General features: G+C 41.0%; 1 protein-coding gene across 3 annotated transcripts in view; it reads left to right on the forward strand.

The window, feature by feature from the left end:
* KATNAL2 (katanin catalytic subunit A1 like 2) overlaps window positions 1-17918 on the forward strand; it is a 119474-nt gene that overhangs the window by 91447 nt on the left and 10109 nt on the right. For all 3 annotated transcript variants that reach the window (XM_017857811.1, XM_017857812.1, XM_017857813.1), the window contains one exon: window positions 1989-2099. In XM_017857811.1, coding sequence (XP_017713300.1) covers window positions 1989-2099 — 111 coding nt within the window. The remainder of the gene's footprint in view (window positions 1-1988; window positions 2100-17918) is intronic.

The raw sequence follows: 17918 nt of genomic DNA on the forward strand, positions 1-17918 counted from the left end.
CTGCTGGCTGAAAATAGCCACTGTGATGGCCTCCTCTGGAGCCAGAGGGGCCGCCCCTGGGGAATGAGGCTTGCCCACTCAGCCACTGTGCAGGGCCACGTCTGTACTTCACTCCCGAGAGGCAGTCCTCGACTGTGTGTGAAGCCTGGGAAAACACCACTTCTCTGTGTCATCAGGTTATGGCTCAGCAGGGCTGACTTTAAATATGTCACATATATTATCTCTAAAGATTGTCACCGAATGTCCTCAGCAGGAAGGAACACTTCTCGGACTGTAATAAGCCTTCTGTTTGTGCTTCCAAAAGCCTGAGTAGTGTTGTGCTTTTTGTTTATTCGTTTTTTTTTTTGTTTTTTTTTGTTTTTTTTTTGAGGCGGAGTCTCGCTCTGTCGCCCGGACTGGAGTGCAGTGGCCAGATCTCAGCTCACTGCAAGCTCCGCCTCCCGGGTTTACGCCATTCTCCTGCCTCAGCCTCCCGAGTAGCTGGGACTACAGGCGCCCGCCACCTCGCCCAGCTAGTTTTGTATTTTAGTAGAGACGGGGTTTCACCGTGTTAGCCAGGATGGTCTCGATCTCCTGACCTCGTGATTCGCCCGTCTCGGCCTCCCAAAGTGCTGGGATTACAGGCTTGAGCCACCGCGCCCGGCCTTGTTTATTCGTTTTTAAGATCAGCTTTCTGTCTTGATCAGAGGTATTTTCCACTGAAGCTTTTTACTAAATCTGGCACCCCTGGCTTGAAAAAACAGATCTCTGGGAAATCTCAACACAGCTGCATTTATTAATGACCTTTAATGGTCTATCATCAAGGCAGAAGTAATAGTAACAAAACACAATTAATTAGCTTGTTGGAAGTATAAGTAGAATATAATTTATGAAATTTTACTCATTGGAAGCCATTTACCCGGCAGGGAAAAGCAACCATAAAGATGTACCCAAGTAATCTACGGGATTCATGTAATTGATTGCAACAGGACATTTTCCATGGCTTAACTGGAGCTGGTGCTTGTCAGCCCTAGGCTGGAGCACTCTGCTTTCTATACTAGGCCTGACAGGAGCAGGCAACTGCACAGGCACCCAGATGGGAATGCACCAGCCGACCCTCATAGTCACTCTGCAAAGACCAGGTCTCCCTATGCACTTGTTGTTACACGTGCTTTGTTGATCTCTATCCCCAGTTTCCCACAGCCTTCATCGGGCTAATGTGAAAACTCTTCATCTGTGTGTGCTCCAGGTTCTGCCCCGAATTTCCATTTCCTTGTCTGGGATCAAAGACTCTAAAATTAGAGTCTTCAAAGGGTCAGGAAATAAGGATGGGTGCTCTGAAGACTTCTTTGATCGTATTATGTTAAAGGAATTATAGTTATGGGCGAATGATAAACATATAGCAAATATATGGGCAAATGCTAATTATATATATATTCTGCTTATAATATACAATAAACTATATATATACACACACACATATATATATACTGAGAGAGGGTCTTCTCTCTTAGGAAAAGGTAGTTGAGTATTAAGGGGCATAGATACTAAAAAAACTTATACCTAGCCAGGCAGGGGTCTTGCGCCTAAGGTCCCAGCTACTCAGGAGGCTGAGGGTGTGAAAGTACTTTCCTGTGTGCTATGTAAGTGAAAGGGATTAGCCTCAATTATGTCATTTTTAAAGAGGTAAATAATGCTGCAGGTGGACACAATTGGGCTGCATTCAATCTACCAATGGGACTATGGACCCTTCAGTTATTTTCTCCAGCTCACTGCCTGCCTTTGGTTTTCTTTCAAATACCATCATTATATTCATTTACTTGCTTTCTATCATGCTCTATGTGAAAATAATAGCAAATTGCTCATTTTCTCTAATTCTAGTATGAATGGCTCCACTGGCCATCAGAACAGAAACTGTTCTACAGTCACAGGGACATTGCTGTGAATGCTGCTCTTGTCATGAGGGTGAAGGCTCTGACATGGGAGAATCATGTCTTCTCTCTCTGTAGGGGAGAACATGAAGGAAGCTTGCGGATGAAGACAGAGTTACTGGTGCAGATGGATGGGCTGGCACGCTCAGAAGATCTTGTGTTTGTCTTAGCAGCTTCTAACCTGCCGTGGTAAGAGACCAAGAGAGTACATTCTGAATACATTTTCAGGAGTCACTAAGTACAAATAAAAATTTTATATTGACCACTCCAGGCAAAGCCGTGTTGTTTGGCTGCAGCCCTGGAAGATTAATGTGAAGGCTTTAGTGTTCAGGTCCCCAATCCTTGCTGTCTGTACCATGAAAGATCTGCCTTAACAGAGGGAACACAGGCCAGGGCAAGCACTAACAATATTTAAAATGGACATTTCGAGATTAAAGTCAAATTACATAGTATGTTTAAATTAAGTAGGACTTTGGCATAGAACTACAAAATGCTTAAAATCTCCAAGACTCAAATAATATGTTTGAATTTTACAATATTAAAATTAAGCTTTTTTAAGTTAGGAGGAAAAATCTTCTCTTTAATGCTGCACAGTAAATAGAAAGGTAAATAATCGCTAGTGGAAAACATAATCTATTCTCAGAGTCTTATTTAAACCATGTCCCAGAGTGGTTTAAGAACAATTCTAGATGTGGAATTGGGAAATAAGAGATGTTGATTAGGGAAAAACAATAGCTACTTGGAGAATATATTTAAAAAATAACTATAAGCCCTTTATAGTTCTGAGAATGTTTTCACATACATTATTTCTTTCAAACTTCAGGCGAAGCAGGAGATAGATAAAGGGAATGCTGTTCTTCCCATTCTCAGAGGGGCACCAATGTCAAGAGAGGGCAATCCACCAACATCAACAACTCTTGTAGCCCAGCTGGGACTTGTGACCTCATGCCCCTCACACCCATCTCTTGCTCTACATTCAAAGATGAAAAGAGAAACTCTTCTGTAGTGCATACTAATTATCTGGGACTCCCAAACCAGAAGTCATTGAAAAAAAAAATCATAACATTCATTTGTAATCTGTTATTTTAAATATACTCATAATTTAAACCTGGCTCCACCTCCCCTTGAATCTAGAATACTTTCTCTACTTGCTCAGGTGATCAGCATTTTACAACTTAAAGATATAGGAGCTATATACAATAATGTCAAAGTGGAGTCCAAAGAGAGAACCGTCATTGAAATGTGATCATGGAAACTTTTAGGGAAGGAATCTTCTTTTCTTCATTGGTTTAAAACAAGGTTGATCATACCCACTGGGGGTGAATATTAGAGTCAGCGGGGAGGGAGAAAACTGTAAGTCTTTAGGCATGAATGTGAGAAGGTCTGTGCCCTGGGGAGACCTACATATTTTCTGGAAGAATAGAGGACCTTCTACCCCCAGTGAATACCTAGGAATTTGTTGAGAAAGTTATTGTGCTGCTTCAATTTTCCTAAGCCCAAATAAAATGCTTCACAGAGGTCAAAAAACCAGAAACAAAGCAAAAAACAAATAAAAACTGAATAAACTTAGAAGGGCTTTTCCAAAAATTTGCTTCTCAATGTGTCAGTTGGCAAATACACATGTGCTTTTGAGCTTATGTTCCTTATATCATCGATTGCATCATTACAATGTGCCTTAAAACCAGTATGTTCTAACTCATATATCCTGAGCATTGTTAGGATTTAAAAAAATGTTTTATTATAAAAAATTCCAAAAAACACCAAGGAAAGGAAAAAAACAGAATGAACCCACCATCTCCCCATTTTAATAACTAACACCATCTTGCTCAATTTATTTCATCTATTCCAGCACCACCCCCTGCCACTTCTTTGCTGCAATATCTTAAATCATATTCAACTATAATGTTATTTCTCAAATGTACATGTCGAAGAAAAATCAGGACTTTTTTTTTTTACATTACTACAAAGTCATTATCACCCTAACATAATTAATGGTGATTCTTTACTCTTTATATTCAGATTTTCCAATTTGTTTCAAAACTCTCTTTACCATTGACTTACTGAACTGGTATCCAAACAAGGTTTGCACTGTGTAACTGGTCATTCCCTTAAGTTTCTTTTAATCTAGAACAGACTGCCTCTTTTTTTTCTTTTCTTTTCTTTTGAGATGGAGTCTTGCTCTGTCATCCAGGCTGGAGTGCAATGGCGTGATCTCGGCTCACTGCAACCTCTGCCTCCCGGGTTCAAGCCATTCTCCTGCCTCAGCCTCCCAGGTAGCTGGGACTACAGGCACCCACCACCACACCCAGCTAATTTTTTTGTATTTTTAGTAGAGATGGGGTTTCACCATGCTGGCCAGGCTAGTCTCGAACTTCTGACCTCAAATCAGAACATCCGCCTGCCTCAGTCTCTCTTTTTTTTTTCTTTTCCTCCACTTGCCATTGACTTATTGCCTGCCAGAGGGATTGTCTTGCAGGATGTCCACACTTTTTGGATTAGGCTCGTTGTATCCTCATGGTAGTGGGGTTGTTCTTACTCCTGTAATTAGACTAAAGGTTAGATTATTTATATTCAGGGTCAATAGAATTTTTTGGCAAACATACTTCATAGGTGATGCTGTGCACATCACGTTGCATTATACCTAGACGTATGTGATGTCTTGTTGCTCCACTTTTAGTGATGCTAAGATCAATCGCTGGGTTCAGGTGTGTCAGCCTGGTTCCTTGCCTGTACAGCTCCCATCAATGGTGTTAGCATCCATTGATGACCTCTGCCTGAATCAGTTATTTCACCAGGCGTACGAGTCTATCATTTCTTCTGATCAACAGCTGGAAGTATTCTTGATAACAGAACTTTCTCTCTTCCAGTAAGGTTATTTGGTAACCCTGAAATGTAGTTCATACTAGAAAAGCAGGATTTTTTCTCTTTTTTAGTCGTGGGTTGATGCCACAGCGACCTTCAGTGGCGACCAATGAGTCAGCCATCAGCTTCTTTCTCTCTTTCACTACAAGCTCATGACTTGTTTGGTACAACCCCATTAGTTTTGTTTTTTTCCCCCCTAAAATTTTATTGAGATATAACTCACATACCACCCAATTCACCCATTTAGAGTATACGATTCAATGGTTTTGAGTATATTTAGGGTTGTGCAACTACCACCACAATCCATTTTAGAACATTTTTCTTTACCCCAAAAAGAAACCCTGTACTTGTTAGCAACCATCCCATTTCCCCTATGCCCACCTCAGCATTAGGCAATCACTGATCTGTTTTATATTCTTGTAGATTTGCCTGTTCTTATACCTGTGAGTAGTATTATTGGGTCATACGGCCACTCTACGTTTGATTATTTGAGGAACAGCCCAACTGTTTTCCAAAGATGTTGCACTATTTCACATGAAGCAAATTCACATTTCACAAGCAAAGGATGAGGGTTCTGATTTCTCCACAACCTTGCTAACACTTGTTATTATATGTCTCTTTTATTGTAGCCATCTGAGTGGATGAGAAATGGTTTTGATTTGCATTTCTCTGAGACAGATGATACTGTGCATCTTTTCATGTCCTTATTGGCCAGTTGCATATCTTCTTGGGAGAACTGTCTTTTCAAATCCTTTGTTCACTTAAAAATTTTTCTTTTTATTATTGAGTTATAAGACTTTTAAAATATATTCCAGATACATGCCCTCTATTGGATATATGATTTGTAAATAATTTCTCCCATTCTGTAGCCCTTCCTTCCTCCTTCCCTCCTTCTCCTTCCTTCCTTCCTTCCTTCCTTCCTTCCTTCCTTCCTTTCTTCCTTCCTCTTCTTTCTTTTCCTCCTTCCCTCCATCACTTTATCCCTCCCTTTTCCTGTCTATCCATCACTTTCTTTCTCTCTTCCTTCCTTTCTGAACTTTTTTATTCCTTTTTTCTCTCTCTGCCTTGCTAAACTTCCCATGTGTGTCCCATTTCCCAAGCCTGGGACCTTTCAGAAGACCCTGTAATTGGTTATTCGACAGTGGCACTGTCTAATAGAAATATAATAGAAATGTATTGTGAGGCACATGCATACTTTTAGGTTTTCTAGTAGCCACATTTTTTTTAAAAAGTAAAAAGAAATAGGTGAAATTAATGTTAATAACATGTTTTACTTAACACAGTATTTTCAAAACATTATTTTAATATNCCTTCCTTCCTTCCTTCCTTCCTCTTCTTTCTTTTCCTCCTTCCCTCCATCACTTTATCCCTCCCTTTTCCTGTCTATCCATCACTTTCTTTCTCTCTTCCTTCCTTTCTGAACTTTTTTATTCCTTTTTTCTCTCTCTGCCTTGCTAAACTTCCCATGTGTGTCCCATTTCCCAAGCCTGGGACCTTTCAGAAGACCCTGTAATTGGTTATTCGACAGTGGCACTGTCTAATAGAAATATAATAGAAATGTATTGTGAGGCACATGCATACTTTTAGGTTTTCTAGTAGCCACATTTTTTTTAAAAGTAAAAGAAATAGGTGAAATTAATGTTAATAACATGTTTTACTTAACACAGTATTTTCAAAACATTATTTTAATATCAGTATAAAAATTACTGTGATATTGTAGTTTCTTTTTTCTTTTTTCTTTTTTTTTTTTTGAGACGGAGTCTTGCTCTGTCGCCCGGGCTGGAGTGCAGTGGCTGGATCTCAGCTCACTGCAAGCTCCGCCTTCTGGGTTTACGCCATTCTCCTGCCTCAGCCTCTGAGTAGCTGGGACTACAGGTGCCTGCCACCTCGCCCAGCTAGGGTTTTTTTTGTATTTTTAGTAGAGACGGGGTTTCACCGTGTTAGCCAGGATGGTCTCGATCTCCTGACCTCGTGATCCGCCCATCTCGGCCTCCCAAAGTGCTGGGATTACAGGCTTGAGCCACCGCACCTGGCCGTAGTTTCTTTTTTCATACTAAATTGGAGAAATCCAGCATATATTTTACACTTACATCACACCTCAGTTTGGAATAACTGAGTTTCAATACCCAAAAGCCACATGTGGCTGGTGCTACCATATGAGAGAGTACAGATCCAGAGACTCATTTGTCTCCCTCATGTTGCTATGGCAGAAATGGACAATTGCCTCCCAACATTTATTTCACCCTTGGAATTTAAGAATAGAACTTCAATTGGGGGTTCTGTTCCTTAGTCTTCTCCTACTGTTAGGCGTGGTTAAGGCCAAGTTTCTTTCTTATTTGTGCAGGATGACTCAGGTCCATTTTGTACATTTTGCTTCTGGAATCAGCGATTTATTCGTGAAGCCCTGGTGCCTTTAGTGGGAAATGATATTAATATTCAGAGATCACAGTCTCACAATTAGGCCTTTTGATACAGAGCTGGGAAATACATATCCTTAACAAGAGGCAAATAATGAGTCCATGTTAGTATTTCCCATTCAAATTTAGGATTAATATATTTGATTTTATATTTGTATCTTTTCTCTAATTGTGAAAATCTCAGTTTTTAGCATTAATATAATTAATATTCACTTTATCCCAATATGTACAAATACTGCATATGTGTATATATCAGAGTTTCTCAGTAATAGCACCAATACTATCTTGACAGTGATGTTCTGACATAGAAAACGGTACTGACCTGGCCTAACTAAGATGAAAGAGCTAATGTGGGATTTCTCAACCTCAGAGCTACTGACGTTTTCAGGCCAGATAATTCTTTGTGGTGGGACTGTCCTGTGCATTGATGATGTTTAGCAGCATCTCTGGCCCCCTATCCACTAGATGCCAGGAGCATCTCCTCCCCAGCAGTTGTGACAACCAAAATATGTCTTTAGACATTGCCATATGTTTCCTTGTAGGCAAAATCACCCCCAATTGAGGACCACTGGACTCATCTAAGGATTTGATAAACATCACATAGAGACAAGCTGACACATATTCCACAGCTAAACTCACAAGGTTTTTTTTTAAAAAAACAAAAAACAAAAAAACATAAAATAACTGAACTTGGTTTTCTTACACAAAGCATAGCTTATTACATAAATTTTTCTTTGTCTTGATTTTATCTTAACAAAATATCCTGCCAATCTTTCCAAATAAGTACATAAAGTTCTTCCTTGCTCGCTTTATAGCTGTGCAGGGCTCCATTTTGTGTATATAATAATTTATCCCACTAGCCACCTAATGATAGGCATTTGGGTTAATCCTACTCTTTTGCTATTAAAAAGAATGCTGCAGTGAGCAGCAGTGTGGAGACCACACTTTGTGTATTTGCTAGTGTATCTTTGGGGCAGGTTCCTTGAAGTAGATTTTGCTGGGTCAAAGGGCTAATGTGCATGAAAGTATGGTAGAGCCTGCCAAGTTTCCCCCGCAGAGGTTGTACCACTTTGTATTCCCACTAGTGTCCTGCTTTCATTACTTAACATGACAGTAAGAACTTTCCAATGTCATTAAATCATCCTTGAAAGTTGGATTTTGTAATGGCTGACCAAAATTCTCACACACGAATATACCATCATTTCGTTAATAATTCCTTCCATGTTGAACATACATGATGATCTCAAACTTTCTCTGTTAGAAATAACACTGAAATGAATTTCCTCGCAAACAAATCTTTGACTAAACTTCTGGTTGTTTCCTTAGAACAGATTTCTGGAAGTCAGGTTACTGTAGCAGAGGGTTTAGATGTTTCTTAAGCCCTGTGTGACGTACTGCTGAAGTCCTTCTATGAGAAAATAGTGTATTTTTTAGCAAGAATGTTGGGACAGATCTTTTTCTTGGCTTCAGGGTCTTAGATGAGGGAATAGACTTATCTGATTCAAGCAGTCTGTCCTTCTAGGGGAAATAACTAAATCATACCAAGTGATGTAAAGACCCAGCCTTAAAATCCCCAAAGAAATTCCTTACAGTTAGTGGCAGTTCTCATCTATTGCATCTTCTGGGGCACTAGGCTATTCTTTACTGCTGGTTAACTTACCACCATTTGCTCTAGACACATCGATTCTGTCTCAAAGGGGCAATCATTTTCTCCCTTCCCAGCAGTGACAGGTGTGCAGCCTTTGTTTATTCAGCGCTTCTCCTCCAAACAGCACCTTCCTTAGTCTAGTCACAGAGAAGACCAGAAGAAAGAACAACTCATGTGTGTCAATTGATGTATAAACAAGCAAGAAGAGGAATAACAAATGCTGCAGCTTTAATATTACCGCTTAAAGTAATAGCCATGTAAGAAATGTAGTAAACACAGTTAGGACTAATTTGACGTGCCTTGATTGTTGAGTATTCACAAACTCAAGCCTAAGAGTCAGGAAACAAAATACTAAACAGGCACATTAAGGCAAATGTCATCTTCAAATGCCTATATAACTCTCTGGGAGTTTGTACAAATAAGGTGTGAAGACTGAATGTATGAAGCATGCTGAAACTCATGTTTTCCTTGTTGTTTGTAAAAGGGCTATAAATTCCAGCAACTCTCTTAAAAATCAAATACCTGGTATACCAAGCTCTGGATTTAAAAATCCCTAACATTTAGAAGAAAACTTAAGATCTAAGAGATGATTGCATTTGGAATAAAATGGTCCTGATTCACTTGCAGGGAAAATCAGCAAGGAAAAGAGGTGTCAGTCAGCAGTGGTTCACCTGTGCCATCGCCTGGTGACTTCCACTTATTTTTTCAGCCAAATTTGAAACCTGCCGGGGCAATTGCTAACAGGGATGTCTTTCTGTTATCTATGTTAACCTACTTCTTCCCACATGAAGCCTCTCCTGCTGCTGTGACATTGCTATAGCAATGCATGCATGTGATTGGAGGGATCAGGAGATGTAACCTTTGTTCTTTCCATAGTAACCACATTCATTTCTGGGCTTCAGGGAGAAGCTGTCCTCCCTGCCTTCTAGCCTTGATTGTGCCTTGACTAGATCAACATTTTCCCAAAAGCAGTCTGCCACAGGTCAGCAAGCATTGTACAAAAAATGAGATCTAGTGGCCTGGTATGTTCAGGAGATGCCAAGTTAAAGATAGTTCAACTGGTTTCCCCCGGCAGCATTGCTCAATGTCTTTAAAATACGATTGTTGGCCAGGTGCAGTGGCTCATGCCTGTAATCCCAGCACTTTGGGAGGCTGAGGTAGGCAGATCACTTGAGGTCAAGTGTTCAAGACCTGCCTGGCCAACATGATGAAACCCCACCTCTACTAAAAATACAAAAATTACCCAGGTGTGGTGGCGCGTGCTTGTAGTCCCAGCTACTCAGGAGGCTGAAGCAGGAGAATGGCTTGAACCCGGGAGGGGGAGGTTGCAGTGAGTTTAGATTGCACCACTGCACTCCAGCCTGGGCAACAAAGCAAGACTCTGTCTCAAAAAAAACAAAAACAAAAACAAACAAACAAACAAACAAATACCATTGTGGCTCCACCTCTGGGCTTTTGCACTCACACTTAGACCTGAGTCCACAATCTGGAATGCAGTGGCATCCCCACCACCATCCCGCTCCCCTTCAGATACCTGCAAGGCTCTGTCGGTCACCTTCAGGTGTCTGCTCTGATGCCATCCACTCGGCATCCTATTTAGAATTGCAGCCCCGGCCCCAGCTCCCTATCTGCGTTCTTGCTTTGTGTTTCCTCCTGTGCTATCACCAGCAGTGATACTAATTTGGAATTAATGGCACTTAAGCTTTACAGTCCCTTGATTTCCTGGGACTCTTCCTTGGCTCATGGAGAGTCCTCAGCAATGTCCTCATGGTCCTTTGTTTTTGTAAAATTTGTGAAATAGTACTTTTATTGCTGGAACCGCTTTTGCAAAAATTATATAACAGTGAGAAGATTATGGCAGTGAAAGAGATCTGATCTAACCTCCATCTTGCCTTTAATCATTCCTGGGCTCAAGCCAAGCTAAATTTGGGAGACATTTCATTTATAGTTTCAATGATCATAACCCTTTTTGAAAACTATATGGCCTTCCTAAAGCTAATGGAAGACCACCAGGTTAGGAGGATGAGAGAAGTCTGAAGTCGGTTAAGTTGTTACCAGCCATTATTCTGGAGGTCACAAAATCTGCAACTTCCCCAGTTACTCCTGCAGATAACATCACTATTGTAGAACCTAACTAAGGTTGGCCTTTAGAGGTGTCTTTTAAAGTTTTTGCATTTCTGATGACGCATGGCTCCACCTGAACCCACCAACCAGTCCTGTGGCCACCCCCAGAAGAGGACCACTTTCCATACTCCCATTCACTTGCCCACCAAACTATCCTTGGAAAAGCCTAGCCTCCAAAATTTGGGGGAGATTGATTTGAGTAATGACTCCATTTCCCATGTGGCATGGCCAGGCTTGTGTTTATTCAACTCTTTTTGTATTGCAAAACATAAATAAATAAATAAAAGATACTATTTGCAGGCTTGGCACGGTGGCTCATGCTTGTAATCCCAGTGTTTTGTGAGACTGAGGCAGGAGGATTGCTTGAGGCCAGCATGGACAACATAGCAAGACCTTGTTTCTACAGCAAAAATTGTTAAAAAATCAGTCAGGAGTGGTTGTGTATGCCTGTAGTCCCAGCCACTCAAGAGGCTGAGGCAGGAGAATTGCTTGAGCCCAGAAGTTTGAGGCTGAAGTGATCTATGATCACACCACTGCACTCCAGCCTGGGCAACAGAGCTGCAACACCCTGTCTCTTAAAAAAACAAACAAACAAACAAAAAACCATGCTATTGTGCTTTGTGACTCCTATGAAAGATAAGATAAAGCAGTACTTTCCACACTTATCTGATACCACTCCTTTCCTCAAGGAGCATCTCGTAAGACCAGTGTTCCATCTGAAAACCTTTTGGAAGACATTAGTTTATATTACCTCATCCTGATCTGATGAATGCATTTTTCATTGCAATTGCATTCAGTCCTGCCTGTAGGGTTTTTTTGTTTTTTGTTCCCGGATTCAAGCAATTCTTTTCCTCAGCCTCCCAAGTAGCTGGGATTATAAGCGCCCACCACCATGCCCAGCTAATTTTTTGTATTTTTAGTAAAGGCAGGGTTTCACCATCTTGGCCAGGCTGGTCTTGAACTTCTGACCTCGTGATCCACCCGCCTCAGCCTCCCAAAGTGCTGGGATTACAGGCGTGAGCCACTGCGCCCGGCCTGCTTTTCATCTTTAATAGTATTTTTGTGCCTACTAGTGGTCAAATCATTTTTCTTGGAATTACTTATGTATAAAACTTCACTATCCCATGCAATAATATCAAGCCCATGATCTTCCATGTGTGTTTTACGGGTGAAACCCATATGACCAGGAAAGAAGTACACTGTGCGGGATTTGGTAGGTCTAGTGGGGCAGGCACATGATGACTAGCAGGAGGTTACTAAGCAGTAACCTTGCTCTTGCTTCATTCACACCTTACTGTTTATTTGATCTCATCAGACAAAAACAACTTTCTACCTGGTTATTCTGGCATTACCTTTTCTTCTTAACAGGGTGTAGGTTGACATGTGAATCATACATTTCAAACCAAATTTAAAGCATTATAAAATTATTATAACCATTTTATAGAAAATCTGAGAACTAGAAAAAAATACTTCTGATTTCACCACTATGACTCAAGTATTACCATCTTTGTATCTACCCTTCTGGGGAAAGTGGTTTAGTTATGTATCATCTTTTGCTTCCATATCCTTCTCTAGTAATTTTTTTTGTTCCCAAGAGAAAACAGTTTTACTCTTTTGGTTGTCTAGAAAAGTAATACTTGTTTATTATAAAAATCATAATTTATATGCTTTATTATTATTTGAAAGCGAATAGTCTTCACAATAGCAAAGACATGGAATCAACCTAAATGCCCATCAATGATAGACTGGATAAAGAAAATGTGGTACATACACACCGTGGAATACTATGCAGCCATAAAAAGAACGAGATCATGTCTTTTGCGGGAACATGGATGAAACCGAAGGCCATCATCCATAGCAAACTAACACAGGAACAGAAAACTAAATACCTTATGTTCTCACTTGTAAGTGAGAGCTAAATGATGAGAACTCATGGACATAAGGAGGGGAACAACACACACTGAGGCCTACCTGAGGGTGGAGGGTGGGAGGTGGGAGAGGAGCAGAAAATAATAGCTATTGGGTACTGGGCTTTGTACCTGAGTGATGAAATAATCTGTACAACAAACCTCCGTGACATAAGTTTACCCATATAACAAACCTGTACATGTACCCCGAACCTAAAATAAGTTTAAAAAAGTGAATAGTCCCCTGTAACTATACCCTGGAAAATGATGTAAGTCTCTCCAGACTCTTTTACGTGTGTGTGTGTAGAACACATAAACGGAGCAACAAAAATGTGTTGCCCTGTAGATACAAGTCATATTTGTTCTATGGCCTGTTTTCTTTCCTTCATTTAATCTATTGTGGACAACTTGGAAAATCTGCCTAATCCCATATAAAACTCCATTGTATGTGTGTACCATAATTTATTTGACTTTTCTTTTTCTCGAGTATTTTTAATCTGGTACCAGCCTGTTGAACCACACCTTTTCCCACTACCATGACTCAGTGCCCTGCTGGGTCCCATGGACACTGTAAGGTTGGGGGGGCAGTTATTCCTCCAGTGTTTAGCTGGAGTAGGGCAGGTATTATCAAAAAAGTTTTCTGTTCTGGTAGACCACCTCTCCTCAGTCCTTTGGCTAGTGAGAACAGGCTTGTCGTAGGGTGTTTGAATCTGTGTATGTTAGCAGTTCTGAATTGCAGGCTTCTCCTGCATTCTATTGGGGTATATGGGAAGTAAAGAGAAAACCCAGAGAACTCACTGCCACGCCATTCCTCAAGTCCCAGGGCCCCTAGCTAGCCAGTCCTCATCTTTCCACCATTCAAGGTCTCTCCATGTTTATTTCTTGTATTATATCCGGGGATTTTTAGTTGTAAGAGGGTGAACTAGAGAGGAATGGGCTACTTCGTCTTGGCCAAAGGGAAAGTCTTGTTCATATTTTTGTTCTTAAACATAATTTATTTTACACTCTGTCAGTGGAGTCTATTTCTGTTGTTAGTTTTTTTTTTTTTGTGCCAGCTCTCATTTATGATGGTTTATTATGTGTTTTGTAATTTTATATTAATTAATTTGTTCATTCATTTTTGAGAGGGGGTCTCATTCATTGTTGAGAGGCCGTCTAACTCTAGGCTGGAGTGCAGTGACACAGTCTCAGCTCACTGCAACCTCTGCCTCCCAGGCTCGAGTGATCCTCCCACCTCAGGGACCACCGATGTGCACCACCACACCCGGCTAGTGTTCTGTAACTTTAGATTGTGAGTTTACATTAATGAAGTGTTCTCTGTGGGATTCTTGCATGGGTTCCTCCAGAGAATGTTTGTTTTACTGTGTCAGTCTTTATGCCACTTTTAGCTAATTTCTCTGTTCAGAATTTTTTGGACCATGCCAATAAGAGGAGATCTGTGGTCCTAACTTACCAGTGAACACTTTCTGCCACCCCAAAGTGCAAGGCAGACAAATTTCCCTAGTGTCTTTCATTGCTAGTGGGAAGATTTCCTAATCAACCCTTTCACAGTAGGCATGCACCCTTCAGTAATACTGAGTCTTTATGTGGTGGGCCTTGACACCACCTCCCATCTTGAATGGGTCCAGGACCTTCTATGCCATTCCACATGTAGCCTTTAAAACTCAAACTTTCGTAACCAAGAGACAAACACCCCTAATCGGCCATAGCTTCAACTGCCCAGCTTTCATTTTCAGCTTCCTCTTTATTTTTGGCCCTTGAGAATTTTGGCCCTGTCTCCTTGAGGGCTCAATTGTGCATTCAAAAGGTATTTCCTATAATTAATTGAGCTTTCTAAGGGACTGTATAACAAGAGAAGCTAGTTTATCTTTTTGCTGGAAACAGAGCCAGCCTTCCCATTTTTTTCCTCTCAATTTTGGTGATATATTTTCTGGCAAGAGTAAGTGAGGAATATATCTTCTTTGTTGATATTGTAGCAATTAGAAGTAATTTTCATTCTTCATTATAAAGAAATGATGCTCTCAACCCAAACATCAGTAGGACATAAACTGAACTGATAGCTGCAGAGTCTCCTGCAGGATCCTCCAGCCTCATGCTTCTGAACTCACTGCTCAGAATGAGAAGTGGGGTCTCTGGAGTCCACATCTGTCAGCTGATTTTCAAAAGTACTGCCTAGCCATGTGGGTTCAATGAATCATCCCCTAAACTCATTGTTTCCATTATTTTCACTAAATATTAAAATATAACATCTTATTTCCATTGTCCAAGTTGATGCAGCTTTTCTCTATTGATTAGAACTAATGATGATTATAAAATGCTAAAATTTTCAACAAAGCAGATTCACCTTCATAAATAATTCCTGGATGTTAAGGAAGCAGGCCATTTAACATGAAGTCAGTAGCCCTGCACCTAAAGGTTACTCATGTGTCCAAGTAGTATTTCTTTTTTAAAAATATCTATTTATTCTGAGACTAGGTTATAAGACTGGCTAATTTTTGTATTTTTGGTAGAGCTGGGTTTTCACCATATTGCCAAGGCTAGTCTCAAACTCCTGGACTCAAGTGATTCACTTGCCTCAGCCTCCCAAAGTGCTGGGATTACAGGCATGAGCCACCATGCCCAGCTGAAGTAGTATTTCTTTCTTTCTTTTTTTTTTTTTTTGAGACAGAGTATCGTTCTGTCCCCCAGGTTGGAGTACAGTGGCACGATCTTGGCTCACTGCAACTTTCGCCTTCCAGGTTCAAGCAATTTTCCTGCCTCAGTCTCCTGAGTAGCTGGGATTACAGTTGCCCACTACCATACCTGGCTCAGTTTTGTATTATTAGTAGAGACAGGGTTTCACCATGTTAGCTAGGCTGGTGTCAAACTCCTGACCTCAGGTGATCTGCCCACCTCAGCCTCCCAAAGTGCTGGGATTACAGGCATGGGTCACCGTGCCCAGCCAGAAATATTATTTCTTGAGCACCTGTTGGGTATTTATTCTGCATGATGGAGGGAGGGGGAATCCACGTCATATAGCCCATAATCTTTGGCCTCTGGAAACTGGCAGTCTGACTGAACAATCAATGGGATAAAAAATAAATAACTATGAGATGGAGATACAGCCAGCACTGTGTAACTGGTACAGACAATAATAAGTAGAATAAAAATATACAAGGGAAAGAGGCAATTTCTGATGACATATAGTTTTAAAAGCCTTTATGAGGTAGAGAGTACTTGATCTGGGTCTATAAACATGACTCAACTTTTGATAGACAAAGTGAAAATTCCACATAAGGAAAATGGCCTGAGTAGAAACTCAGAACCAGGATGGCAAAAAGTAGATTCTGAGAATGGCAAGCAGACCAGTTTGGCCCAAGTGGGAATTGTAGGCTGGGGACAGCTGATGCTGGGCTCACTGTGGAAGACAAAGTACCCTTCAATGCTTAGTCATTGGTTCCCTGTTATCAACCACAGAATGTTAATAAACATTAATTTCCAGAGTTGCCCTGACCACTCACTTCATGGTGTTACATAGACATACTGCAAATACTTCACTTTTAAAACCGAAGGTTGGTTTCTCTTATCATGCTGAAAATTTAAACTTAATACATTTTAACGAGTGAAGGAATAAACTAGAATTATGGTGCTTTCACATTCTGTAAAATTTGGAATGATCTCTGTCCCGGGAACCCTGGTTTAACAGGAGACAGGACAAGGGACTTAGGTAGGTACCTGAGGGTTGGCACAGGTGCTCTGGTGATCGGGCACAAGGCCTTGGAGCCCGATGTAAACCATGGAAGTGGCCAGTGGGTGCTGCACCTTTTATCCAGCAGTGGGCCTGGGTCCAGTGGACCAGACTCTGAGGTCTGTGAGTCTTCGCTGCACTTCACACTTGCTGGTGGTTTTGACCTTTGAGGTGATAGAAGTACCAGAAAAACAAAAGAAAGGAGACATTAAAACAGAGTAACTCGGTTCAAAATTCAAAGTGCAGGAGCTAAGGGGAGTGCTTTCTGGTTGCCACAGGTTATATTTTTTTATATAAATATATTGGCATAAAGAATGATTCCTGGGTACATTCCATTTGTCCTTCGTTTCCTCCCTTGTATGATTATATGATTATTGATGTCATGAAAAGTACATTCATCAGGCCTGGCTGTCACAGAGTTGCACTTATTTTGCGCCCACAAGCAGTTTTGAGGTAAATCTCTTGCTTTAAGGCATTAGCTGATCAATACAGACATTTGTAGTGAGGGATTGTTTTCCACACCATCTACATGACTCCATTTTCCTAGGGCATTCTGAAGGGTTCTGGACTTCCTTTAGACAGGAAGTCACTCTGGATGGGATGGGGACAGCAGGAAGGAGCCCCTATGAAAGAATCTTTCTTCTTTAGCAGCTTGTCTTTTAGAAGCGAGCAGATCCAAAGTAAAGGCCTTCGAAGAAAATATAGCAACTACTCATCACCCCGTGCTCTGCCATTTGTAGGGGCTTATTTTCTCTTCCCTTGGGGTTTTCGGTCTGATATCACCTCTTATTTTGTCTTTGAAATTCACAGGATCAATGATCCCACAGGCCATGGCCCAATCCTCCATATTACTGCCTTTAGCTACATATAAGGAAGAAGGTGTCTTGTTTGTTTCTGTATATTGGAGGCATAGCAGTGACAATACACATGGCAGGCAGTAAATACTGCTGAACGGCACTGAATTCCTAAGGTATAAATGTAATGATTTAGCTTCCCTGTTAAAAGATCTCCTGGCCGAGTGCAGTGGATCACGCCTGTAATCCCAGCACGTTGGGAGGCTGAGGCGGGCGGATCATCTGAGGTCTGGAGTTTGAGACCAGCCTGGCCAACATGGCGAAATCCCGTTTCTACTAAAAATACAAAAAATTAGCCCAGCATGGTGGCACATGCCTGTAATCCCAGCTACTCAGGAGGCCGAGGTGGGAGAATTGCTTGAACCTGGGAGGTAGAGGTTGCAGTGAGCCGAGATCGTGCCATTGCACTCCAGGCTGGGTGACAGAGTGAGACTCCATCTCAAAAAAAAAAAAAAAAAAAAAAAAAAAT

Source organism: Rhinopithecus bieti, unplaced genomic scaffold (genome assembly GCF_001698545.2).
Source record: "Rhinopithecus bieti isolate Rb0 unplaced genomic scaffold, ASM169854v2 scaffold_42084, whole genome shotgun sequence".
Lineage (NCBI taxonomy): Eukaryota > Metazoa > Chordata > Mammalia > Primates > Cercopithecidae > Rhinopithecus > Rhinopithecus bieti.